Consider the following 27,181-nt stretch of genomic DNA (forward strand, 5'->3'; position numbering starts at 1 on the left):
CTGGAATTCACCCCCTTTATACAAAAGTGTTAACTTCAGAACATTACCGGCAATAGGAGAGTGCAGGTGAGTGGTTCAAAAATTACAAAAGAAGTTTCTATTTCCTGGTCTGGGTCTATGAGTGTCTGGAGATGTCTGTAGAGATCATACTCAAGGATGGACACTACATTCACTGCCTCTCACTACATACAGTCTCTCTGAACTAGACTTGAAGAACTATCTCATGAGGAGATTCACACCCCTTCTTCATGCTCTAAACACTGTACGCAAGGTTGAATATAAGTGGATACCTCATGGTGGTGCATGCCTAGGTCGTCCCCCAAAATAATTGCATCAAAACAAACATGGCTAGTTGGGGATTCTCAAGGACTATGCTTTAGTGTACTCTATGGAGCAGCATGAGTGGGGAGCGATGATCTGACAGAACAGGACTCTGAAAAGCAACAACATTAAAAATGTTTAATATCTGGTAACATACATTTACATGACTATATAACAGTGATAGAAGTGCTTGAAACAAAGTATTTCCCTGGATCTTCCTTTGCTTGTTCATCTTAATTGGTAAATTAAAATCTTGCATTTATTCATTCCTGCAGGCCAGCTACTGCACACATTTATTTTACAGGTGGTACAAATAAACAATCCAAACATATCACATTGAAGCACTGCATTACTTGTGATGCCAATGATGTAATGAAAATGAGGCATAACTCTTCTCCCTCCCCACACAAATAAAATTGTCAGAACATTTTGTCTTATAAAAGGAGCATTGCTGCGACAGAAAAGTGTCTGAAAACAAACAATGCAAATTACATCACTCTCACCATTCATTGTGTCTGGAACTGGGGGGGGGGGGGGGTGTAGGGGAGAGGTGCTGGGGGGTGGGGTGGGCGTGGGATGGGCGAGGGGAAAGAAAACCGGCGACTCCTGCTCTTGCACATGTACAGATGTCATTGCTACCTTCCCCCTCTAAACCTCTTTGCTCTTTTCCTGAAAGAAGTGAGCTACGTCAGAATTTCACAGGTGCTAACAAGCCTCCGGAACTTTGCTGAAGTCACCGCTTTTTAAACATGTGAGGCTGTTTAGCACACTGGGCTAAATCGCTGGCTTTGAAAGCAGGCCGGCAGCACAGTTCGATTCCCTTAACAGCCTCCCCGAACAGGCGCCGGAATGTGGCGACTAGGGGCTTTTCACAGTAACTTCATTGAAGTATACTCGTGACAATAAGCCATTTTCATTTTCATTCAAGCCAATCAGTAGGTCTGATGGTAACTGTGGCTTCCCAGCATAAGTGGATTAGTAGCAGCCTCAAAATAGAATTGGGTGACCTATAGCCCCATTCAAGCTGACAATTAGCGATCATTGGTGGGGCCTTCAGATGACCAGTCTGTTTGGCTGCTTCAGGAGGGAGATCAGTTTAATGTCCAAATCAAAGACATACAACGTGCAGAGGAAGCAGATTACAATTTTCAAGTGCAAATGCCGAAGAGCCAGATGATAAAACTGGCCCTAATCTCGTCATCTACTGAACCATCATCCACTTACTGCTGTTACTGCTTATCCAAACCAGTTTGATTCTGCTCTCTTCATTCTAGGGAGACTGCAACCGCCTGTAATATTCCGACCACTGCCCCAGATGAGATCAGCACAGATTAAGCATTGAACCCTGGGATTACTCTGGCCTTTATGCTTTAGTACCAAAACACTTGCACATGTCCATACTGAGCAAAAAGTATATTTCATATGTAGCAATAAGATTGATAAAACATTTAATGCCATTGCAGTGAAGAAATATCAGTTACAAAAATAAGCCAATCAGATCAAATGAGGCAGGCACATCATCGCTATAAATATAATGTAACATTGGGTGTTCCTTTATTTAGTCGGAGCCCACCATATTTCTGCTTATAGCAGTGAACAAAAGTATATAAGCTTAAAAACTGTAAAGTATTAAAAAAACAGGGCCGCCTTTACCAGTGGTCTCATTTGATGCAGAAGTCGAGTTGACTTCACTGTCATCACTGCGAGGTTGTTTGGAGAATGCCATTGGAAATTTTATCAAATGGAACCTGAAGTTGGAGTGTAAATATCACGCTAGAATTTAAAATATTATTGCATTTACAGAAATAAACAGCCCAAAATGAGGTTTCAGCAATAATACTGGTGTGTGGGCACAACATTTCATAGTCTGATGTTACCGTCAATAAACATTACTTCAGTTTATATGTGATTCCTGCTTTTCCACCTGCTGTTGGGATTGTATAAAATTCACCAATTTAACTGGCTTAAATTTTATGAAATTAGAGTTATAGATTTGAATTTGAAATTTGCATCTTGAGGTAAACAAGGTAGGATGCTGAGGCATGGCACCCGTACAGTCATGAGGCAATGCAGACATGGTCCCCGAATGGAAACGCAGGGGGCTTTTGTAAGAAATTGTTGTTTCCAATGTAATTAACCAGCTACAGGAAGGATATAAAAAAAAACATTTTCTTCATCAGATTGACACCAAATCCTAGACCGAGAAAAGCCAGAGAAAGTGTTGAAGATGCTGTGAAAAATGATTATTATTGAAGGTGCACTGACAGTCATTAGACAAAACATTGTGGAACCCACTATTCCAATTGGCCCCAAATCTAATACCTGTTGGATAAAGACAGAGGTAAAGATAAGTGAGAGAGGCAAGTTGAAAGAGATGGGAGTTGGCTGCATTTTGCATGCCACCCTGCTGATGAGTAGTCAGCTGGGAGTAGCCAGGCCGTTTTTTAAACTTTTTCAAAGGGCGGGAAGGAAGGTGGGGGACACTATCTTCGGTCACTGCCCTTTGCAGATCAGCAGCAGCTCCCTCCCCCACTGACATAGTAATCCCCTTTTCTTCCTACACACCTGCTCCATAAAACTCACAACGCCTGAAACTGCCCAAACCATCCCTGCCCAAGACCCTGGACCTGTCTGGCTCTGGGATCCTTGAGCTTTTTTATTCTTCCTGATCGCAGTCACAGCAGTATCCACCAATGCTCCCTTTGCACTGTCAGAACTGATGGAGCTGCCAGCCAATTGGGCTGGTGTGGAGCAGGGTGCGCTGGAGTGGATTAAATTTAGATTTGTCACGTGTACCGAGTGCAGTGAAAAGTATTGTTCTGCGTTGAGTCCAGACAGATCATTCCATACGTGATAAACATAGGACATATGATAAATTCACAATGTAAATACATGGACATTGGGTGAAGCATACTGATTGTAGTGCTACACTGAGAGAAAATGCGTGGAGAGATCAGTCCAGTCCTTTCAGGAGTCTGTTAACAGAGGGGAAGAAACTGTTTTTGAATCTCTTAGTACTTCTTCTCAGACTTTTGTACTTCCTGCCCGATGGAAGAGGTTGGAGCGGGATGGGCTGTCATGGAGTGGGATCTGACTGGCATGGAGTGGAGTGAGGATTGCTTGGAATGGGGCGGGCGGCACTGGTGTGGAGCGGGGTGGGGCTGGCGTGGAGCGAGATGGGATGGCGTGGAACGGGGTGGGATGGCGTGGAACGGGGTGGGATGACGTGGAGCGGGGTGGGATAGCCTGGAACGGGGTGAGATGGCCTGGAGCGGGGTGGGATAGCCTGGAGTGGGCTGGGATAGCCTGCAGCGGGGTGGGATGGTGTGGAATGGGGCGAGGATGGCATGCTGCGGCTGGCGTGGAGCAGGGTGGGATGGCGTGGAGCGGGATGGAATGGACTGGAGCAGGGCAGGATGGCCTGGAGCGGGGCGGGATGGCCTGGAGCAGGGTAGGATGGCGTGGAGCAGGGCAGGATGGCCTGGAGCGGGGCGGGATGGCCTGGAGCGGGGCGGGATGGCGTGGAGCGGGGCGGGATGGCCTGGAGCAGGGCAGGATGGCCTGGAGCGGGGCGGGATGGCCTGGAGCGTGGCAGGATGGCGTGGAGCGGGGCGGGATGGCCTGGAGCAGGGCAGGATGGCCTGGAGCGGGGCGGGATGGCCTGGAGCGGGGCGGGATGGCCTGGAGCGGGGCAGGATGGCCTGGAGCAGGGCGGGATGGCGTGGAGCGGGGTGAGGATGGCGTGGAGCAGGGTGAGGATGGTGTGGAGTGGAGTGGGACAGGCTGATGTGGAGTGGAGCGGGGCGGAGCTGGTGTGGAGTGGAGTGGAGCGGGGCGGAGCTGGCTACTGTGGGGTGAGTCAGCTCCATGTCGACTTTACTTCTGAGGTTAATAAAAAGTGTTCCAAGAACAATGTATCTGATATCGTTAAGTATAGTGTCATATAGAACAGGAGGCACCTATTCAGGGGCTGGATTCTCTGTTTTTGGGACTATATCCTCACGCTGTCGTGAAAACGTTTGTCTCTCCTGGCATCAAAAGGCCACAGATGTACCATCATGCAGGGGGCTAGCAGGCAGCTGTTGTGAACTCGCAGCTCCAGCTGCCGATACGGTATGCCGCACGCCCGGGTCAGAGGCCGTGCATGCGCACGGCGGTGGCCTCCAGTGGCCGCGACATGCTCCATGGCAGACTCAGCCTGCGGACCTGGAATGCCGAATTAGTGCCCCGCATTGGCCACTCGTTAGATCCGGACCGCCCCCACACGTAGCACCCCAATCCCGAATGTGGGCCCTTCTGCCCTCCAATTGGCCCTCCCCCGACTGTGGCTCCCCCGGACTGAGTCCGCAGCCACCACGCGAGTATCACGGACAGTGGGACCATGAGTGGTCCGTGGCATCGGTTTGTCTTGGTTTCTTCACCCATTGCATCCGTGGGTTCCTATTGCTGGAAGTCCATTCAAGTGTGCTCAGAAGGTAGAAGCACAGGACAGTTTCTCAGGTTCCTGGCACCGTTTGCAAGATGCAATTCTGATGGGCATATACAGACTACAACCCACAAGTTAATTGAATAGGACCAGTTCCTAATCTTAAATACCACTGGTGAAAAGAGCTTGTACAGTTGGATGAATTTCATCAATGAGGCCCTATACTCCTAGGGAGCCAGATACAGTGAAGAGCACCATCTTTCTTCTGCCCATTATCCTTTGAAAAAGTCATACACCCTTCAAAAACTCCATCAGTGACCTAAAGTATGCCGTGAGATGAACCTGACTGATTGGAGCCACTGCAGAGAGTCGCCAGTGTTATTGTAGCAAGCAGTGTTATTGCGCATAAGGTTTGGAGGTCCACTGGCAGCATTTAGTGTAAGGATGAGATTGCTTCCCTGGTGCAGCACAAGCAGCAAAAACAGAGATTCTTATACACATTCACCGTCCCTTGATTGTCTGCCAAGCCCGCCTTCAAAGCAGGTACAGCCATAACCGTGGGGCTTCTCTACATTGTCTAGTTCTCAGAGAGCAAAAGAAATTCTCAAAGGAATACCCTATCCAATATAGCACAAACTATTTCTATTCAGAAGGTAACACTCTGAATAGTGGATGGTGACCAAAAGAAGAAATCATTGGTAACTAATAAACTAAAAGGGCAGTGAAAACTCATCATAATGTTATTTCCCAGTCACTGATAATAGTAAAGGGCATGACAGCTTTAAGAACCTCAAGATTGGGAAATCTGTTTGCACAGGTTGAGTATCCTTTATTCAAACTGTTCGGGGCTGAAAGTGTGTCGGATTCCGGACTTTTTCAAATTTTGGAATACCAAGCTGCAAAGAACCTCGGACACTATTCTATTTGGAGTCGCTGATCGATGCTGTGTCTGATGAGGGGGGGGGGGAGACGCGTTTTCCCTCCCGACAGGGAATCAGGTACCAGGTTCAACTCTTTTAGTGCAACAAACCTGTGCCTTCAATTAGAAGGGTACACACATGCACGTGTGTTCGGCCACAGGAACGGAACAGCCAACATTTAAAGCGCTGAAATCCATACGCTTTTCGAATTTCGAGTATGGTATGCTCAGCCTGTAATGGGTCTGCCAAAGGCAGATAAAGGTGAATTTGCAGTAAAGAACCAAAAGATCAGCAAATATGGGGAAGGAAAGTTCTGCTATAGTTCACATAAATGTCCAGCCCTTTGAAGTGTGCACACTTAGGCAATCTCCAGTACTGACAGATGAGAAAATACTGAGCAACTCAGTCTGCTCTGACTACTCGTGAAACGTAAGAGGAAAATGAATCCTATAGTTACACACCAGACAGAAACATTAAAACAGAAAAGTATAGACAAGGGAAAATAAGATAAGATAAGCCCAGCGGATGCTGGAATCTGAAACAAGAACAGAAAATACTGGACATTCTCAGCAGGTCTGACAGCATCTGTGGAGAGAAAATGGAGCTAACGTTTCGAGTCTGGATGACTCTTTGTCAAAGGGAAAATAAAAGAAAGCCAGAGAGAACAATCGCACAGCGAAACTTAAAATAATGGGATTTTGGTTACGTACTTCCAAAATTGAACAGATTGCCAAAAAAAACAGCTGTTAATTATTATATGTGTCTGTGTGAAAGTTTTATATTATTAATTGAAAAAAGGTACAGAACATTTTAACTGGATTCGATATAATTTCATTCAGGACTTTCCTCAAGGAATTTGTTCAATATATTAGCTTACATCGCACTTTAGAAAAGGTCCAATATTTTTCTCTACAAGGACATAATGGCAAAAGCAGTCAAAGAAACAGAGAAATTTACCAACAACTTTGAACCATTACTGCATAATTGCGATATTAAAACAAAATATTTATGCTGTATCTACTAAATATGAATAGCTCTTGGAGATCGTACTAATACAGGGAACATCCAAGTAACTAAGTCACGTGCTTTTGTGTTATAAGACAGTGCTTTCAATGTACAGAATCAAACTAAAATGATGCAAAGAGGCAGTTGACGGTGCCCATATAGCCAGGCTGTACAATGACACCCTGAACACAAGATTATTCCATTGGAGTTTATTACAACAGTTCAATGTTAAAATTGTACACATTCCTGGAAAGGATAATGTGATTTCAGATGCTTTGTCAGGGGTTTAAGGACTGACTACTTACCAAGGTAGGGAAGGGAACTTCTATAATGAGGATGCATGAATGGATATGTGTTTGTGATTTATGTCTTACGTACCTCATAATGAAACATCCGTGCCCTGACGTTTCATTCCTTTTAGAAAGTATCCTTCCTGTTCATTCCCTTTTTTCCCCTTTCTTTATTTTTGCCGTTATCATTCTGATCCATGGATGCTTAATGTATTTAAGTCGAGCAGTGGAAGTGAGGAACTCAAAAGTTTCAACATAGTACACTGTGCTAGCTTTGATCAGCAGAACTCAGGCGTTTGGCACCCAAGAGAGATCGGTGGGACTCAGTTTGATTGGTTGGCTGGTGACCAATGAATTTGCCAAAAAGCTATATTCTGCCCCGTATCAGGCGGTGATTGGATCCTACCCGTTGGGATAATTTTTCAGAGAACCAAGGAAAGTACAGTGGGGTCCTGAACACTCAGAGAAATTAGATGCTCTCTCTCCCTCCCTCCCTTGTTTTTGCCGCAAAAGCTGCATAGCTCCTGTGTCTCGGAAACTGCAGAGACATGAATGAATCTACAGTGAAAATCATTACAGACTGAAGGCAGAAACTTCAAACTGAAAGCCTAAGTTGAAGGAAGGTGTGGTAAAAGACAACCACCTGAAACAAGGACTCTTATCCGCTTTATCCATTATTTTTATACCCCTCTTTTCCCCTCTGTGTTTGTCTGTCTGTCTTGTGTGTGTGTGTAGCAGGTGGGGATGTGTTAAGGGGAGGGGGGGGGGGGGCTAGGAATGAGATAATAATTAACCATTGCATTTGCTGCATATTTAATTATAGTTATTGTTATTAATTAAAATAAGTGTGTTTAACGTTACAAATCTAGTGACTGCAGTTATTGAGCAGCCAAAGGCCAAGAACTTTGGGTGTTTTCTAAGAATTATTTATTATTTTCAATTGTGTTGTGATTCCGGGTCATGTGGGACTGAAATTGACTGTGCACTAGCCCAGGAGATCATACATGGCCTTAGAAAGAATACAGTGGAGTTTAACCAAAGATCTTGGATGAAGGAATTAATTGATTTAGATATTGGACAGAATTTTCCCATTTCTTTTCCAAAGTCTCAACTTGGGCAGGAAAAACGGTGTTTAGCCCGTTGGCTGCCCTGCTGCCTTTTCCCACTCAAATCATGAGTGGTTTCAATAGAGAAAGTAGGGAGAAGTGGTTTCCTCTGACAATTGGGTCATACAAGAGATTTAAAACCACTGACAGAAGAAATAGAGGAGGGAAAGGAGGGGAAACAATTGCCCAGAGAGGGATTTATGATTTTGAATGTACTAATTGAAAGGGGGAGTGACAACTGATTCTATTGCAACTACCAAAAGAGAATGGACATGTAAAAAGTGCAATATTATGAGGGGCAAGCTTGGATGTGAGGCTAAATGGAACAGCTCTTTCAATGTTCCTCCTTCTGTGCTGTAAGCTTTTATTTGAGTTGAGACTTCAGAGCTTAAAGGACAAAAGTTAACTGATGTGGTCCTGGATTTCAATTCCCCACAGCAGTTTCGTTTAAAATTTCATCCCTTTTAGCATACTGGAAGTGTTGTGAATCTCATAGCAGAACTTTAATTTTTTGTTAAGAAAACATGAATTTCACAAGTTTTTTTCAATATGTCCCTTTTAAAAACAACGCCTTAAGTAAAGCAGGTAAAGCATCATGTGAACACTAACTGATGTAGAATCAAGGAGTCATCAGAAGGGTGGTCTTCCAAGAACCGGTGCAGACTCGATGGGCCACGTGGCCTCCTTCTGCATTGTAAATTCTATGATAAAGTCAACCACAACTGATTTATTTGCAATTACGTCAATAAACTATTCTACAGTGCAGCATTAACAAATCAGCTTACTTGCAACCATGGACAAGATCTCAAACTTCTCTCCATTAATTATATTTTCATGTTACGTTCATTATTTTAATCAATGCTTTGGTGTGGTACTATTTTAAATTTGGAATTGTGATTTTGTGGGTAGTTCAGTTAAGGAGCTATCTGCCTGCTCTGCTGTCCTCCCACTGCCAAGAGCACAAATATGCAGGATCGTCTTCCCTCTCATACATCAGTAGTTAGTGAATGGAAGAAACTGAGGCACGGGCTTCTTAACAATTTAGTTATTACGTTAACTGAACTTACAGTTGAAGCGTCAATGTTGCAAGCAACACAGTGTCCTGCTGTTTAGACAAGCCTACCAATAACTAGCTGTACTTACCTGTCTAATGGTAAAACAACTTCCAGAAAAAGGTGAGCCAGGAGGAGTTTTTGGTGTGGGTAAATCAGGCATTGCAACAGTAAAAAACCAACAGAAAAATCTGACTGGCATTCAACTCGTCACACCCTAGGTCTCACGTACTCTGTAAGTTGGACATCACCTTTCCAATATACAGTGTTTTGGGTAAGGTAATCGTTGAACGTAGTAAAGAAAGTTCAAGGTTTATCCTCACTAAATCCCTCTGGAAATGTTTGGTAAATGATGTTAGTAATTAGCAGAAAGTTAACAAACAAACAAACATTGAAGTCTAATGATATATTGTTAGATTTCATTAACGCAGTACATAGAACAACATTTAACACAGAGTTGAACACCTACTATTTACATTTTAATTTACAAAAGTGATTTACAACAGTTCAAAGGCTTCATGTTAAATTGCATCGAAGGAACACTATTGAAGATGAATGATTTGTTTGTATGGTACATCAGGTGAAGAGACATATGCAGCTGACAGGAACTTTGCCTCAAATATTCTGGAACGTACTCACTATTAAAATAAAGAATTATGTCTTTCAGATACCGTCACAACGGGGAGATTCATGATTGGCCACGGAATACCACCACAAAGGCAGTTTTGCTTTTTATGAGGAGATCCAATTGTGACTGTCAGCCACATGCAAATAATATTCCTCCTAATTTTCAGTGATGAGGTAAGTTTTTTTTAGAAATGACATGATGATTTTGAAGCGAGAATAATTTTTTTTAGATCTGGACTAACATCACATCATTTAACCTCATTTTATTTACAATAATTATGTGTTGTGGGCGCAGCACGGTGGCACAGTGGGTTAGCCCTGCAGCCTCATGGCGCTGAGGTCCCAGGTTCAATCCGGGCTCTGGGTTACTGTCTGTGTGGAGTTTGCACATTCTCCCCATGTTTGCGTGGGTTTCGCCCCCACAACCCAAAGATGTGCAGGCTAGGTCGATTGCCCACACTAAATTGCCCCTTAATTGGAAAAAATTAATTGGGTACTCGAAAATTTTTTAAACAAATTGTGTGTTGTGAATGGCATATTTTTAGCCGCCCAGGGCAAAATTTCAGTCAGCAAGGAGCATGCTCTCAGATTAACCGGAATATCATTCATCAAGATTTTCATTTCATTTTCAAGAATTATGCATACAAATCCCCAAATACAGGGCTGGCTCAATATTCCCAACTCCTTGAAAGCACATCTCTATGATTTAACAAGCTTGGTTTATAGAAGGAATTAACAGTCTGTAAAATTCTGTTGGATGAAAACCAGCACTGTATAACAGGATTACCATATATGAAGGTCAGACAGTGGTGCTTTAAGATATACCATCCAGTAATATTGGGCTCGCGGTGAAACACAGCACTTCAGGCAAGTTCACCGATAATAATTTAGGTTCATAATTAACAGATGTGCAGCACCATCCGAAAAATAGTTTTCAGTTCACACAGAGGTTTAAAGATGTATTTCAAATTGCGCAGTGTTCTAGTCTGAACAAGCTCAAACCAGATAATATCATATGACTTATGAAGAGATGTCATTGGTAACCTATGAAAGACAGCAGACTGTGAACTTGCTAGCTGTACAAAATTAACATCAAATGCACTAAATTACATTTACTCTGCAGTCAACAACATATTTTGCTGCAGTAAGGTATCCCACAACAGATCCATTAATCAAACTTACAACTGCACATTCAGCTAACAATATTTTGCTCCAGTGTTGCTGGTAAATGAATGCTGATATGGTACAGCGAGGGGAAAGGATTTCTCCTCAACCAAAAAAAACAAAAGGATTGAGAATTAAACAGATAAAGGACTGAGAGACAGGGTGAATATGAGTTGGTAAATTCAATGACAAATCAGGTTCAGAGAGGGGATTGGGCTAAGGCAGGGAAAAAGAGCAAGAAAGGAAAAGTCAGAAAAAAATATTGTGGAGCTTGACATTAAAATCTTCCAACACCATTCGCAGCCTGGAGAAATAAGAGCCCACATGTAAAATTATTTAGTTTCTAGGCAAGAGTGTTTGATCGGTAATTAATAACAAGCATCTGCAATTTTAATCCTCCCCCTCACTGACACGCTGTTTCTCAGCCCTCAGTCACCTTCACCGTTCTATTGGAACTCAAGATAAGCCCAAATAGATTCTGGACAACACTGAGCTCAATCATGTCCAGTCATAATCTCCACCCCCATTATTTCAGATGTTAGTGTTGGTGATTATTCCGTCATCTGCATTTACATGGGATACATCTTCTCTAAATCCAATTTTTTGTTTGTGCACTTGTCCCATCACCATCTCCTGTCACCTTGCATCACCACTCTTTCTGTAACAGTCTCTCCTGCCTTGCATTTTCTTTTCCAGATGTTCTTTTATTCTCTCCTTTAGTGGGGATTCCAATATTTTCCCTAAAACTGATGTTAAACTGACTGGCCTATAATTCTCCGGGCATGATCGATTCCCTTTCTTAAATGTAGGGATTACGGCAGCTATCCAGCAGCACCCTGATGCGAGATCTTTTTCCAACAAATTATCGGGCCTGAACTTCCTTGGAGTGACAGTCAGCATCGGATTGCCCCTCCGCTCCTAGGTCTTCATCTGAATTTTGATCCCCTCAGACTGTCTCGCCCAACATTCTAACTCAGGCCGAGCAAGATCAAAGTAAGTTTGACTAAGGCCTCACCTATACAGACAGTCAACATTCTTACATATACTGAATAAAACAATGGCCCAGATTTTGCTGTCAAAGCAACAGTGAGACTAATGGTGTGCATTGCTATTTTCCAAAAATAGTACAGCAGCTTCAGGCGAGGGGCAGATACGTGTGGTTACAAGACAGTTTCCAGATGTTGCACTATTCTGCCACTGACATGGTGAGAACAGGTTGAATAATGTGAAATTGCTTTATTAGCACAGCTGATATGAGCTAAACCTGCCACAGGTATTAAGTGCTAGTAATTACCAAATTTATGTACATGATAAGCGTTAATGATTGCCGATCAACCTCTCTGGAGTATTGTTTCTTCAGGCTGTGAATTGTTTTGGAATATTTTTGGTCTAGATTTTGCTTTAGTAATGATTGAAAATTTGCCAGCATTGGCCCAAATTTTCCTCCGAAACTGACCACAGCATTTGGAGTCGGCACATGCGCAATTCTATCTGAAAATCCAGATGTTGTCAGTGATCTTCGGAGCAATTTAATCAAAAAAAGTCAGAGTCCGTTCTGGGCAGGGTTAGCGTGGTTGTTCCTGGCGTTACACCCCGCGATCTAATGGCACTTTGTTGCTATTTCAGCCCACGGCGCTCCCTCCCCCCAAGGCCCCATGTAATGTCATTTCCTGCACCAAGACGCTCAGACCAGTCGAGCTTCTCAGTTGAGGGAGAGTTCAGGCCATCACCTCGGTCTCTTAAGCCCCTGATGCGACCCCCGGACCCTCCCCAACTCACCTGTAAGGGGGTCTTCGGGCACTCTGCACCCCACCTCACATGGGCAGGACACCCCTGGGCACAATCTCTGGCATGGACAAAATGCCACCTGGAAACCTTGGCACTACCTGCCTGGCATCCTGACAGTGACACCTGAGCACGCTGGCAGTGCAGGCTGGCATCTTGGTAGCACTACCAGGGTGCCAGTTTGGCAGTGCCGAGGTGCCCAGGTGGCACCAACAGTGCCAAGGTGCGACCCGACCCAAACACCCAGGGGCCTCGGATCGCCTGGGAGACACCTCTACAAGTGGCGGTATGCCTGATCCCCATTTGTGGGGACCAAGGTTAAAGGGCACCTGGCTGGGGTCCCTTCGATGAGGTCGATAGATGCCAGGTGGCTGTTTGATCCAGCGTAGACATAGTTTTGAGCTTTTGAGCTCACTTAACCATGCAAGTTTGGGTCCTGCCCATTGTGGGCAGGATCCAGATGGCGACGTCTGACGATATCTGGTTAGGTCTCGCAAGGGATGACAACTATCAGGGATCATGGAAGAGGCCTCTCCAGGATCCACAGGGTGCACGCCATCCAGATTTTGGAGGGATGCAGCCAATAAATCGCACCCTCTAGGTTTCTTCCTTGATTGCACTGTTAATGTCCCAATCAGTTAGAAATCACTGAACAGATGAGAATGTGCCTTTCAATGCCATTAGTCTTGCTGTAAAAGAAACATTGACACACTTACAGTTTTCACTTTCAGCAACTTTGCGGGAAAATTTGTTTTTGAGCTGAGGGACCCGGCAGATAGCCCCTGATGTTGGTAACTGGCCTGTAAGTTTACAGCACATTGTGATAAAACAGCAATGAACTATGAAATTGTTTCCAAACTGGATCAGTTCAAATCACCCCACTGCCTTGGTTGTTTAATTCGGTTGGTTTGAGAATTTGTGCCAACATACCTAGTACTTGGAAGAGTAAACGGTTGTTGATTTAAGGTGTGCCAACAGTAATCAGATTTGACAGGGGAACCTTCTATAGTCACCATTCTGAAAGCTGGGCTTGGAATGGACAGCAGATGGTCTTCAGAATGAGTAAACCGTAAAGAGGCCATAACACCAAACTCTGGATTGAAAATTGTTCTTTTGGCCAGGCTTTTTTTAATAGATAATTTATTTGTTTCTCTAAATCAACACCGGGGTGGCTGAACTGTGCAATTTCAATAATGGCTGGATGTAAAAGAGCAAATTTTATACCCTTGTACAATGCATTCAGCAATATTTTCTTTAAAATTCTGACGTATAAATTGAAGCAACTTAACGCTAATAGCCTAAGATGCTACTCTCAATCAGCACAATAACATCCAATATAACTCATTATTCTAGATCAGCTTGGCAATACCTTAAATTGAAGAACTATATCTATATAATCTTATGGCATTGATCCAACGTGCCATTATGCAGCAGAACTAAATAAACTGTAATCCACAGCTCACTATTCTTTTCCACTAAAAGAGCACAGTCTCCTTCCGGACCCGATTACTTCACCTTCCAGACATTTAACTCATCCACACCTCTATTCTATTCTATACTCACCCATCACACCTTCCTCACTGACCTACATTAGTTTCTGCTCCTCCATTGCTTCCAATTTAACATTTTTACCCTGGTTTAAAATCCATTCTCGATATCACCTCTCCCTATCGTTTATCTTCCTGCAGCCCTGTGCTCCCATAATTTACATTTCTCTGACTCCAAAAGCACCAATGTGTAGTAGGTAACTACCGGTAAAACATGTCTTTGCCTTTCATTTCCAACTGTTTTCGTTAATGAGAGGAAAACCATGGGCAATGTATCGATGATATTCTAATATGCTAGCTGTTGTGTCAGAAGTCCCCATGAGTAGTGTCGCACCTCAGATAGCACCAGGCAGTAAATATTTTTATAGGATCACATCCCATGACAGTTTTTTGATAAATACAGTTTCCTGATAAATATATTTTCCTATAAAGAATTTGCAGTTTGTTTGGTTTTGTTCAGTAGGCATTGAGCAATCAAAGTTGCCCAGACAGAGAGAACATCTACTGCAATGTAACAAGTTGTGTCTTCACACAGGCTGGCTACTTGTTCCACCTCCTCCTCATACCCACACAAATACATGGTCAAAAACAAAAGAAACAGCTCCTAATAATAATTAATCAAAACGATTTTCAGTTTGCTACACATGGCCTCGCTAGAATGTCAAATGAAAAGACATAATACACAAAATGACACAAGATCGAGCCCACATCTATCACATATACAATGATGTGCTTTATATCAATGGCTCATGTGCTTACAAATTAAGGAAACGTTAGCCAAACGTTTCTTTCAACAAAGCTGGGGGGCCTTTTAATACAATTATCTTGCCTGAGTTAAATATTGTGCACTAAAATCATCAGTTAATGATTTAATAATATATTCTATAAAACAGAATAAATTCAAACACTCCCCATTTAAATCCGTTCTTTTTGTGAGGTATCAAAATGGAAAGTTGGAAGATGCAAGTTTGTAACAACCCATTTTATTTCAAATGGGCGCCTATTCCTGTGTTGACATTGTTGTGCTACACATTATGGAACTGGAATCCAGATTAATGATATGGGCAGCTATGCATAGGTAGCATCTTGAAAGACAATTTACCAGATTAGTAAATACAGGAAAATTTAATGATGCAATAACTTAACCAACTACAGCTGCAACGTATTTTTAAAACATGGCTTTAAAAAAATTGGAAGCCAATTCTCAAAAATTGCCCCCCCCCCCCCAGCAGATAGTACCTGCTGGACTACAAGCTCTTCTTGGTCACTAGATCGGCAGTGTTGGAGCAGACCTATAGGGTGAATCCAAAAAAAATCCCCCAAACCCTGCATTGAGATAGTATGGCCATTACAATTCTGTATTCCACATATGTAATCTTTGTGTCTGGTAGAAAACCAAGTAAATAGTACTGAAAAGCAGTCTTATACTTAAAACCAGTTATGAAATGAAGTCTAACGAAGCCTGGAATAGCTGCTATTGTTTTCATTCATCATTTGGGATAGCATTAAATCAGAATTTCAAGTGCCCTCTAGTGGCCAATCTGTATTAATAATCTCAAAGGGATATTTGGGGAGCTTTCTTTAGTTTTAGGGCATTATCACAATATTATGATGATATATGTTGCTCACTGTTTAATGTGTACTGCATGTACTTTTTAACCAAAGTTAGTTAAACATACGACATTGTGGAATCACACTGCCTAATGTGTAATGCTATTACTCCTCACTAAAGCTGTCAGCTGTTGTTATTTGCTTATGTATTCCTGGGGCAAATTTTCCGATACTGCCCATTACGGGAATTGTCGTAGGCGGGAAGGAAGATTTGACAGACCATTGAGAGGTCCATTGACCTTGGGCAGGAATTCACGATCTCGGGACAGTGGGACTGGGAAATACCTCATACTATTTACCCTCATGCAGAGTTCCAACATCCAAAAAAGGCAGACTCCAAATACTGAAACATTTAAAAACGCACCTGCCCAACACACAAGGGATACTTTACACAAAATTACACAAAGTCAAATGTACTGATTACAGTGTTACAGGCTGCAATTTGTTCTCTAGCTTACGAGAGACATTCAGAAACTACGAGGGTTTCACTAGTTGTTATTTAACCATTATTTTAAGCTCCCCAGTGGAATCACGGCATTGTACTAAGGCATCCAACTAACCTTACCAAATCATTCTTTCAGGCTTAACGATACGTGAAAGGCTTTGTTAATACTTAAGATTGTATATGTTCCTCAAACCAAGTATCGCCAGGGACTGTCATTCAACCTGTAAGTCACAACGGAGTATGTTTTATCTGCTCTGAATGGGAAATATCAAATGTTACCCTAACCAGGATGACGTGTGCCACAGCTCATCATTCGCAACCGTCACAGAGAAACTACAGCCCAATGATTCTCTCCCAGCTGAATTTGGATAATTTACTGACAAGTAAATCCTTCAAGGTGGTAAGTGAGTTTTAGGGGTGGACAGAAGGCATTGGGTCTGCTCAAAAGTAGCATTTTGCTTCAGAGATGTTTATTTATCCTCCTTACCTTTACATACGCTTCCCACTTTGTCATTCATCTTCTAGAAACAGGAGAAGTGCCTGAATATGGGCCTCATCGATCTCTGCAGACAACTGCCACTGAAGCCCTCTGGCCACTGTTAAAAAATGTGCCACTCAAGCTGTGGGTAGGAGGGCAAAAACTCTTCCTTCGAGTGGAGCTGGTTTCAAAAAGGTCTCCCAACAGAGAAAAAGCGGTGCTCAATACAGCAACCATGCAGCCACTTCCTGATGACAGTATTTGTCTAACACAAATACGTGGAAACTGTAGAGGTAATTGAGGTTAAGCAAAGTGAAATCAGCCAGGTCACTCCCCCTTTCAAATTCTCCCCTCTCCAACTAAAGTAAAAGTAAAATAAAGGCACAAATCTGGGGATGTGACCAATTTTTTTTTTTTTTTAAAAGGTGGGGGACACAATTACTCCCCCTTAGAAAGGAATGATGCAGCAGATTTCTTGTTTTGTTGTAGGTTATCAAACACTCTTTAGCACTGTCCGATCAGTGTCGCTGCATGGTCCCATCCTACAAGCACCACTGTCAACCGCCTGACCCTTGCTCATTGCTGTGGGCCTTGACTAAGCAGTGTCAGAATGTCTATAGCAGCTGGGATAGGCATGCTGCCTGCCGCCGCTTCCACACTTACTTTAGGGCTGCCAACTTTACTTTTCCCCGGCCTGCTTTTGCTGCGCCGAGACTGCTCGTGATCGAACTCCAGGTCCTCGAGCCGCTGCGTAAGGGCCAGTTTCTGCTGAATCGCCATACGCAGCAGGGAGTTCAGCGTCTTCTTCTCATCCTCGGCCGCTGCCAGCTGCCGCTGCATGTCATCCAGTTGTGTCACATATTCATCACACCTAAGGAAAATGTTTGAGGAAAGCAGGGAATCAGGTACTCGTTATTCATCAATCTTTTATTTTTTTCCCTCACGGCATACCCTGATTTTATTTTTTTTTACAATTGTCCTCGAGGAACCAGAACAATATTTTTCAGTGAAAATGGAGAAGAAACTCCAGAAGTAAGCGTTATGAAAAGCAAGTACTTAACTCTTGATGCATCTGACCATTGATTGTTTTAAGCATTCATGTTTACAAGATGTACTGAATACCCAGACCCCAACTCATAGTAAACAGCAGAATGGTTGCAAGGGAGTGATATGAACCGATCCCTTTAACACTCTTTCCACTGCATGATGTCAGTAGGATTGATCCCGTTCACATACTGATAGCATTAACCTGCTTTTGGCTCTTCCCTTCTGCAACTCAAAGTTTTTTTAAAATTAAATTTTGGGTGGATGCATCTCCAGGTAAGTCTTTACCAGCCATAGTTCTTAACTGTCTGATACAAAACAGCTCTTCCTGCTGGTTTAATAGTCCAGGATAAAGTCTTCAGAAAACTTTTATTACTGGTGACATTTGTGCTAAGATGATGTCATGCACAAATGATGTCATAATGCATTTTTAATGAGATTTATGCAATCGCTTCATGTGCTTGTAAGCAAATTAAAACAAAAAGCTTTGACAGAGACTTTTTTCAAGATGCTAAAACTCCTTTTAATGACAATTTCTGAAAAAGTAACATTGTGATTGCTGATCCTTTTATTTTCTGTTCCCTCTCCTCCTCTCAGGAAGCTGCTAACCAATGCTGGCACATGGCCCTCCAGCATCTCACAACTCTGTTTAACTCCAGACATTGAATGTTAACTCGATATTTGAATACAGTGATCAGAGTAACACCTCATCATATTCTCCGAGGTCATAGTGTGTGTATTCTTCCCAGCTGGATTTGCTGGATGATAATTAGCGGTGTGAACCTTGGCTGATTTTCCCCCTCTTTAACCAGGCTCGCAATGCCCCTGCCACAGATGGACACATTCAGACAGCGTAAGATGGAATGCTCCTAGTCTGTATAATTCAGTAACATATAAATCAATCAGAGGAACTCCCATTGAACATCTATTTGAACAGCATTGTGGCTGATGATGCCTTGCATAAAGAGTCATATAACCCAATAAACAACAAGGTTTGTTGGAACCTTGGTACTAACTCCCCTGAACTGGACTGCAAACTACAGTAATTTGATAAAGTCACTCACAATGCCTTGCTGACAGGTATTGATTAACTTGTGATAAATAATGGATAAACAACCAAGGACAAAGTCAGGGTTACATATCGATTCTTCTCAAAAAGACTGAATGGTATTGAGTGGAGGCTAGATATTTTACTCCTGGTAGAGAGGGTAAATAAAAATGGGAGGATGAGGCAAATGATTCTGCGGTAATAAAGAATGCTGTAGGTACATGGTCCTGTCCTGTTAACTGAGGAGTGATCCAACTGCATTGAGGGATTTGAAAGTCAATGAGAAATCAGAGGGGAAAAATTGCTGCAGAAATATTTCAACAGCAGCAAATTTAGGATTACATGCACTGTCGCACGTTGAACTTTCTCATCCCTGACTTTGGTTTCCCTCAGACTTCCAATGCTCTCCTGACCGGCATTCCTATCTCCACCTTCTGTCAATTTCACCTCAAACAAAACTCCTATGCTGTGTCTCCAACCCTACAGTGATTTGGTATTGGATAAGTGGAGGAGCTAAATGACAGACCTGCCTCCCATCTTCACCCCCTGTAAACGTCAGCTCATACAAAACTCTGCGGTCATGTTCTATCCCACACAAGTTCTGCTCACATATCACAACGTCCTTCCTGGTCTACAGCAGAACCTAGTTTTATCACGGTCTCCAATTTGACATGTTCATTGTTGTGTTTAAAACACCTCAGGACCTAGCTATCTCCAACTTCCCCTAGAAGTACAGCTTCTAGTTTCACATGAATTTAATTATCAGGGGCTATCTCTTCAGTTACTTGAAATGAAATGAAATGAAAATCGCCTATTGTCACAAGTAGGCTTCAAATTAAGTTACTGTGAAAAGCCCCTAGTCGCCACATTCCGGCGCATGTTCGGGGAGGCTGGTACTTAGGCCCCATGTTCTGGAAGTTCCAGAAACCCTTTCCACCTCCTTCCTCTTTCTCCTTTAATACTCTACCTGAACTGAACCTCTTTCACATCATTGACTAAATTTTGGTCATTTGCCCAATTATGTGACTTAACAAACACATTTTGTTTTCTAAATTCCGTGTGCCTTGGGAGTTGTTACTACATTGGAGGTGCTTTGGAAATGCAAGTTGGTATTGTTGTCTTCCTATAATTTGTCACATCGTTCTTTCATAATTACAGCATCGATTTGGGAGAGTCTGCAAATTTTGAAATTGTATTTCCAATTCCTCTTTACTTAAATACCAGTCTTTATACTGGTCTTAATCCCAATCCTTTTGGAACAACTTCCCCACTTATTGCCAGACTGATTAAACACCTTATGCACCTATTCTCTATTTTTCATTTTGTATCCAGTTTAATATTCATTCTGCTGCGAAGCCCCTGATTTAGTCTTGAGTCTACTATTTGGTACTTTGTTTTTATTCGTTCATGGGACGTGGGCATCGCAGGCTGTGCCAGCATTTATTGTCCTTGAGGGGGCAGTTAAGAGTCAACCACATTGCTGTGAGTCTGGAGTCACATGTAGGCCAGTAGGGGTCAGGTATGGCAGATTTCCTTCCCTAAAGGACATTAATGAACCTGATGGGTCAACTGGCAATGGTCTCATGGTCAGCATTAAATTTTGAATTCAAATTTCACCATCTGCAGTGGCAGGATTTGAATCCAGCTCCCAGTACATTACCCTAGGTCTCTGGATTACTTGCCCAGGGAAAATAGCACTATGCCATTGTCCCCCCCCCCCATTCCTTATCAAAGACTTTCTAAAGATCCAAATGTATTGTGCGAACTGAGTTACTCTTAGTTATCCTTTTAATTACTGCTTCAAAGAAGTCCATTAGTTTGGTCAGACATGACTCTTTCCTTTCGGAATTCATGTTGACTCCTCAAATATATTTTCAGGTCCAAATGCTTTTGATTAAGGATTCCATTACCTTTCCTAATCCTGACATTAATCTAATCACCCATAGTTCCCTTGATTTGTTCCATCTCCCTTTTTAACCAGAGGGATTATATAGAGCTGTTAATTCTGCCCCTTGCACTGTTCCCTGTTCAAGTGAAAGGTGTCACTGTATCCACTGCAAATCCAATATATTCTTCCTGTAGTGAGGTGTACAGAACTGAATGTAGTCATACAGACTAGTTCTAGCCAGGCCGCTTTACAGCTGTAACATAACTTCCATTCCTTTGTCATTCTGAAGATATTTCTGAAGGCATCTTTTGAAGGAATGGTGGAGAGGAGTGGGAGTGGGCTGTGGAGGTGACATCCTCACGTCCAAATAGAGTAGTGTCTGTCAGACTTTGGTGGGGAGAAAGCAAGATGCAATTCTGACGTGAAAATGTTGGTTCAGGCGCTGACACTGTTCCAATAACTCACCAAAATGGCCATTATCCAAAAATGAGCCATACTAGTATTTCAAGCGATGGATCAATGGAAAGCAATTCAGCAAAAAAAAAGCTTATTCCAACCCCCATCCCCCAATTCCTCAGGCAAAAGTCAAATGATGGCTCCTCTCTTTCCTATCACTGCTGATACTCCAGCGGGAACTGCAATTAGACTTGCATTTACCCACTGTAGATTTTTTGCCAAATTGCTTTTAGCTGAGTGTAAGGAATCTATTACGAGTAATTTGGCATCTGCTTGTTTCTTTTTCCCTCTGGAGACACTTGGACGTTACAGTACTGCTGAGATCAAATACTCACCATTCGGAAAGTCATGGGAATGAGATTTCAGCTTAGTAACACAAAGTGTTTTAGTGCACGTCCCTTGCAAGTCCAACTTCATGAAAATTACAACGTTTTGGACTAATATGTGTCAAGTAACACTCATGTCATGCAAGAGCCAGAGCGTCACTATCTCCAGCAAGGGAGAGTCAAACCAGCCACCCCTTAATCATCAGTAGCATTAACATCACTGAATCCTCACCACCAACATTCTGGGAATCACCAGGGACCAGAATTTAACTTAACAAGCTGAGCATAAATACTGTGACAGGCATGTAACTCTCCAAAGCTTGTTCAAGGCACAAGTCAGGAGTGTGGCGGATTATTCTCCATTTGCCTGGATTAGTACAGCTCCAACAACACTCAAGGGGTCCAACACCATCTAGAGAACCCACTTGACTCACACCCTAGCAACCATCTTAAACATTCACACTCTTGAACGCTGGTTCACACAGGCCTCAGTGCTTACTATTTACAAGATGCATGGCAGCAATTTGGCAAGGCTTTTTCAAACCCAGGGTCTCTACCACCTAGATGCACAGAATCAGCAGTTGCAAGGAAATACTACTTTCTGCAAATTGCACATAGATTATCATAGAATTTACAGTGCAGAAGGAGGACATTCGGCCCATCGAGTCTGGACCGGCTCTTGGAAAGAGCACCCTACCCAAGTTCAACACCTCGGCGCAGGCTGGGAGGGCCGAAGGGCCTGTTCCTGTGCTGTAATTTTCTTTGTTCTTTTTTCTTTGTACCTCCACCCTATCCCCATAACCCAGTAGCCCCATCCAACACTAAGGGCAATTTTAGACACTAAGGGCAATTTATCATGGCCAATCCACCTAACCTGCACATCTTTGGACTGTGGGAGGAAATCGGAGCACCCGGAGGAAACCCACGCACACACGGGGAGGATGTGCAGACTCCGCACAGACAGTGACCCAAGCCGGAATCGAACCTGGGACCCTGGAGCTGTGAAGCAATTGTGCTATCCACAATGCTACCGTGCTGCCCGTTCTGACTTGGAGCAATATCTCTGTTCCTTGACAGTTACTGCACCAAAATCCTGGAACTCCCTCCCTAATTATGGGCGAATTGGTTCAAGAAGGCAATTCGTCATCAACTTCTGAAGGACAGGGCAGCACGGTGGCCTAGTGGTTAGCACAACCGCCTCACGGCGCTGAGGTCCCAGGTTCGATCCCGGCTCTGGGTCACTGTCCGTGTGGAGTTCGCACATTCTCCCCGTGTCTGCGTGGGTTTCGCCCCCACAACCCAAAAATGTGCAGAGTAGGTGGATTGGCCATGCTAAATTGCCCCTTAATTGGAAAAAATAATTGGGTAATCTAAAAATTAAAAAAAAAAACTTCTGAAGGACAATCATGATTGGACAAAGTGCTGCTGTTCCAGCAACACCCATAGACAAATTAAAAAACACATCCTTTTAGTTAGAAAATTCCATTATATTCAGTGCTCAGTTATATCTTTCTTAGCATTGTTCCCTAAATAATAACTTGTGCGTAGCAAAAGTTTATTTGTTCATGTATTTTGTGGTTTGACTCAAAGTTTAAGATGAAGTGTTTCAGGTCAAAAGCTGGCGGAAAGTGGGCGAGGAAGGTGAAAGGTGATCGAGAATGAATTGTTTTCTTGTATAAGTGCAGAAACATAGTCAAGGTGAAGGTGCAAAGGGAGGTGGGTGTTTTATTCCATTGCAGGAGGAAGAAAGGTGCGAGGGTAAAGTCCTTGAAAATCTTACCTCAAGTAAAAGGTTACTGTGAGAACTTGAGCTGGGATTAAAATGAGGGGAAAGTATTCAATGGAGTGGTGTCCTGACGCAATCCGTCTACCCGCCCAGTCCCTCAGGTGCTCCGCCCACCAGCTGTCTTCCCTGAGAATGTGGGGAGAGGCAGTTTCACATATGAACGCAGGTAGGAGAGTCTCTTCTCATTGACGTATTACCTGCCTTTTATGGGCCACTGTCTTCATCAGTGAGTGCTTGGCAAACCATTCCATAAGTTCACAAACACATGTGGAGTAAACTGCGAGGATGAATCATTGGGTCACATTTGCACCAATTTGTTGTGAATAAAATGGCAGCTCTTTGTCCCTGATCTGTTTCTGATTCATGTGAACTATAAACACCAACATGGACTCGCTGGGTGAATGTCTGCTTCTGTGCTATATATTCTAAGTAATTTATTTTGGGGAAAACAAAAGGTTTGCTAAACAACCCTCTTATGAAGACTGTGCCCCTTTAACTTTCTAGCTATTCCAGGGGATTTACATGTACTACACTTTGTTAGCTGTTTAACAAAGCTTAAATAACTCTCCCGCTATTGCAAACAGAAAAGATTATTTTTTTCTAGATTATTTTTGAACATTTTCTTTTACATACACACAGTTGGATACATGCACACAATGATAGTATTAGTTACGTAAGTACACACAGTAGCATCATGATTTACAGCTTATCTTTGCATTTTTTCACCCTCTCTATTTGACAGCTTTTTTTGGTCAAGCCAATGGATAGGTCCTGTAGCCGGTGTCTCTTTGCAAACACTGTTGCTGGGCCACTCACTGGGAGACACAGTAAAGTGGCTATCAGGGGTCCCATCTTCTAATCTCCCACCTATTTCCCTGTGGTCAAACACTTCCCGACATCGAGGCCCACTTCTTCAAACCGAAACTGGAAATAGCATGTGGTCAAAGAGGGGAGAGATCCATGACCAAGCACTTAGTGATGCATGTCACAGTGCCATGGTGTTGCTGAATACAACATCTTCACTTTCTCACCCCGGTTTTAGGGAAGTCTCTCAATGGATTCCTCTTTTGTCTAGCATCTATTTTTTCCCTGTCCTGAAGGCAATGATTGACATACACCTCCATTAATACTTTGCGCAAGACTCTGTTGGTTGAAGCCAGACCTTCCTTGTCTGGGCAGGGCTCAGGATTATGAAATATCTGAACTCGAGGAGTCAACAGGAGAACCAACGCTTTCTTTTGAATGAAAATGTTCATTCATGACGAGGATCTGATATGGAACAGACCTGGACTATCACATTCTATAGGATGACTATAGGATGACAAAAGAATGAATAGAGTAAGATTAGGGCCAATCAAGGATAGTAGTGGAAAGTTGTGTGTGGAATCAGAGGAGATAGGGAAGCGTTAAATGGATATTTGTCGTCAGTGTTTACACTGGAGAAAGACAATGTTGTCGAGGAGAATACTCAGGTACAGTCGACCAGGCTAGATGGGATTGAGGTTCACAAGGAGGAGGTGTTAGCAATTTTGGAAAGTGTAAAAATGGATAAGTCCCCTAGGCCAGATGGGATTTATCCTAGGATTCTCTGGGAAGCCAAGGAAGAGATTGCAGAGCCTTTGTCCTTGATCTTTATGTTGTCTTTGTCGACAGGAATAGTGCCGGAAGACTTGAGGATAGCAAATGTTGTCCCCTTGTTCAAGAAGGGGAGTAGCCACAACCCTGGTAATTATAGACCTGTGAGCCTTACTTCGGTTGTGGGTAAAATGTTGGAAAAGGTTATAAGAGATAGGGTTTATAATCATCTTGAAAAGAACAAGTTGATTAGCGATACTCAACACGGTTTTGTGAAGGGTAGGTCATGCCTCACAAACCTTATTGAGTTTTTTGAGAAGGTGACCAAACAGGTGGATGAGGGTAAAGCAGTTGATGTGGTGTATATGGATTTCAGTAAGGCGTTTGATAAGGTTCCCCACGGTAGGCTATTGCAGAAAATACGGAAGTATGGGATTGAAGGTGATTTAGCGGTTTGGATCAGTAATTGACTAGCTGAAAGAAGACAGAGGGTGGTGGTTGATGGCAAATGTTCATCCTGGAGTTCAGTTACTAGTGGTGTACCGCAAGGATCTGTTTTGAGGCCACTGCTGTTTGTCATTTTTATAAATGACCTGGAAGAGGGTGTAGAAGGATGGGTTAGTAAATTTGCAGATGACACGAAGGTCGGTGGAGTTGTGGATAGTGCTGAAGGATGTTATAGGTTACAGAGGGACATAGATAAGCTGCAGAGCTGGGCTGAGAGGTGGCAGATGGAGTTTAATGCGGAAAAGTGTGAGGTGGTTCACTTTGGAAGGAGTAACAGGAATTCAGAATACTGGGCTAATGGCAAGATTCTTGGTAGTGTAGATGAACAGAGATCTCGGCATCCAGGTACATAAATCCCTGAAAGTTGCCACCCAGGTTAATAGGGCTGTTAAGAAGGCATATGGTGGTGAGGACTTCCGGTGGTGGCGATGTTTGAGTGAGCCGCACATTCGGCGGGCTCTCACTCCGGCGGGGCTTTAGGGCTGATTCCCCGCGATAGCGGGACCACGGAGCGGCAAAAAGGCGGCCGCGATAGTGCTGGAGAGCGGGCTGCAATCGATGGAACCGTGGGAGTCCAGGAAGTAGAGGAGGAGAGAGAGAAAGAGACAGAGGCAAGGAGCAGAGGAAGCTGACCTGGAACTTAAGATGGCGGACACACGGACCTATCTTTCTCCAAGAGAAGAAAAACAGTTTTGGAGTCCCTGAAGCAGGACAACTTGGACCCACTTCAGATGCTCAAGAGGTAAAAGTTAAGGAGTTGGGAGAAGGAAGGCGGCAGCGAAAGTGCTGAGGAGCGGGCTGCGGCACATGGAACAGCGGGAGTACAGAAGGCAGAAGAAAAAGGAGAAAAAGGGACAGAGGCAAGGACCTGAAGAAAATTACCTGGGACCTAAGATGGCGGACACACGGACCCTGGACTCAGCAATCCAGCAGGCGCTGGACAACATGCTCCAGGTAATGAAGTCCAGTTTTGAAGCGCTGAAGCGGGACAGCTTGGACCCAATCCAGAAAGCGGTGGATCAGCTGAACCAGAGGCTGGATGCGCAAGATGTTAAAGTTAAGGAGCTGGGAGAGGCGGTGGAGGAGCAGGCGGATGCGCAGATGGTTGCGGCGCTAGAAGTTGACGGGCTGAAAGAGCGGTAGAGAAGACTGCTGGACAGAGTGGAGGAGCTGGAGAATAGAGTCCGCAGGAACAACCTGAGGATGGTCGGCCTCCCGGAGGGGGCTGAGGGAGCTGATGCTGCAGCGTTTGTAGCAGACCTGCTGAAGCAGCTGATGGGGGCCGAAGCCTTTCCGCGACCGCCAGAGCTGGAGGGGGCAAACAGAGTGCAGGCGAGGCAGGGGCGGCCGGGCGGACCCCCCCCCCACCCCCCCCCCCCGCCCGATGGTGATTAGGTTTCACGGGTTCGTGGACAAGGAGCGGGTGCTGCGGTGGGCAAAGAGTGCCAGGAGCAGCACGTGGAACAACAGTGTTCTCCGCAATTACCAGGACCTAAGCCAGGAGGTGGCTTGGCGGTGAGCAGCCTTTAAGAATGTCAAGGAGGTGCTGTTGAAGAAGCACGTGAAGTTTGGTCTGCTGTTCCCGGCTCGCCTATGGGTCACGCACCAGGGTCAACACCACTACTTCTCCGAGCCTGAAGAAGCGATGGATTTTGCGAGGGATCAGGGGCTGGTCCCGAAAAGAGGCCCTACAGACGCGAATTAGGGCCCGAGGATTACCGTGGGAAGGTACGCCGAATGGGCCTGGACTGCTGTTCAACGGTTTGCTGGGTCA

General features: G+C 43.8%; 1 protein-coding gene across 6 annotated transcripts in view; it reads right to left on the bottom strand.

Moving 5' to 3' along the window:
- Positions 1-27,181, bottom strand: part of bicd1a (bicaudal D homolog 1a) — a 284,259-nt gene that overhangs the window by 25,169 nt on the left and 231,909 nt on the right. For all 6 annotated transcript variants that reach the window (XM_038780014.1, XM_038780008.1, XM_038780010.1 and 3 more), the window contains one exon: positions 17,441-17,648. In XM_038780014.1, the coding sequence (XP_038635942.1) occupies positions 17,441-17,648 (208 nt within the window). The remainder of the gene's footprint in view (positions 1-17,440; positions 17,649-27,181) is intronic.

The sequence above is a fragment of the Scyliorhinus canicula genome, chromosome 20, assembly GCF_902713615.1.
Source record: "Scyliorhinus canicula chromosome 20, sScyCan1.1, whole genome shotgun sequence".
NCBI lineage: Eukaryota > Metazoa > Chordata > Chondrichthyes > Carcharhiniformes > Scyliorhinidae > Scyliorhinus > Scyliorhinus canicula.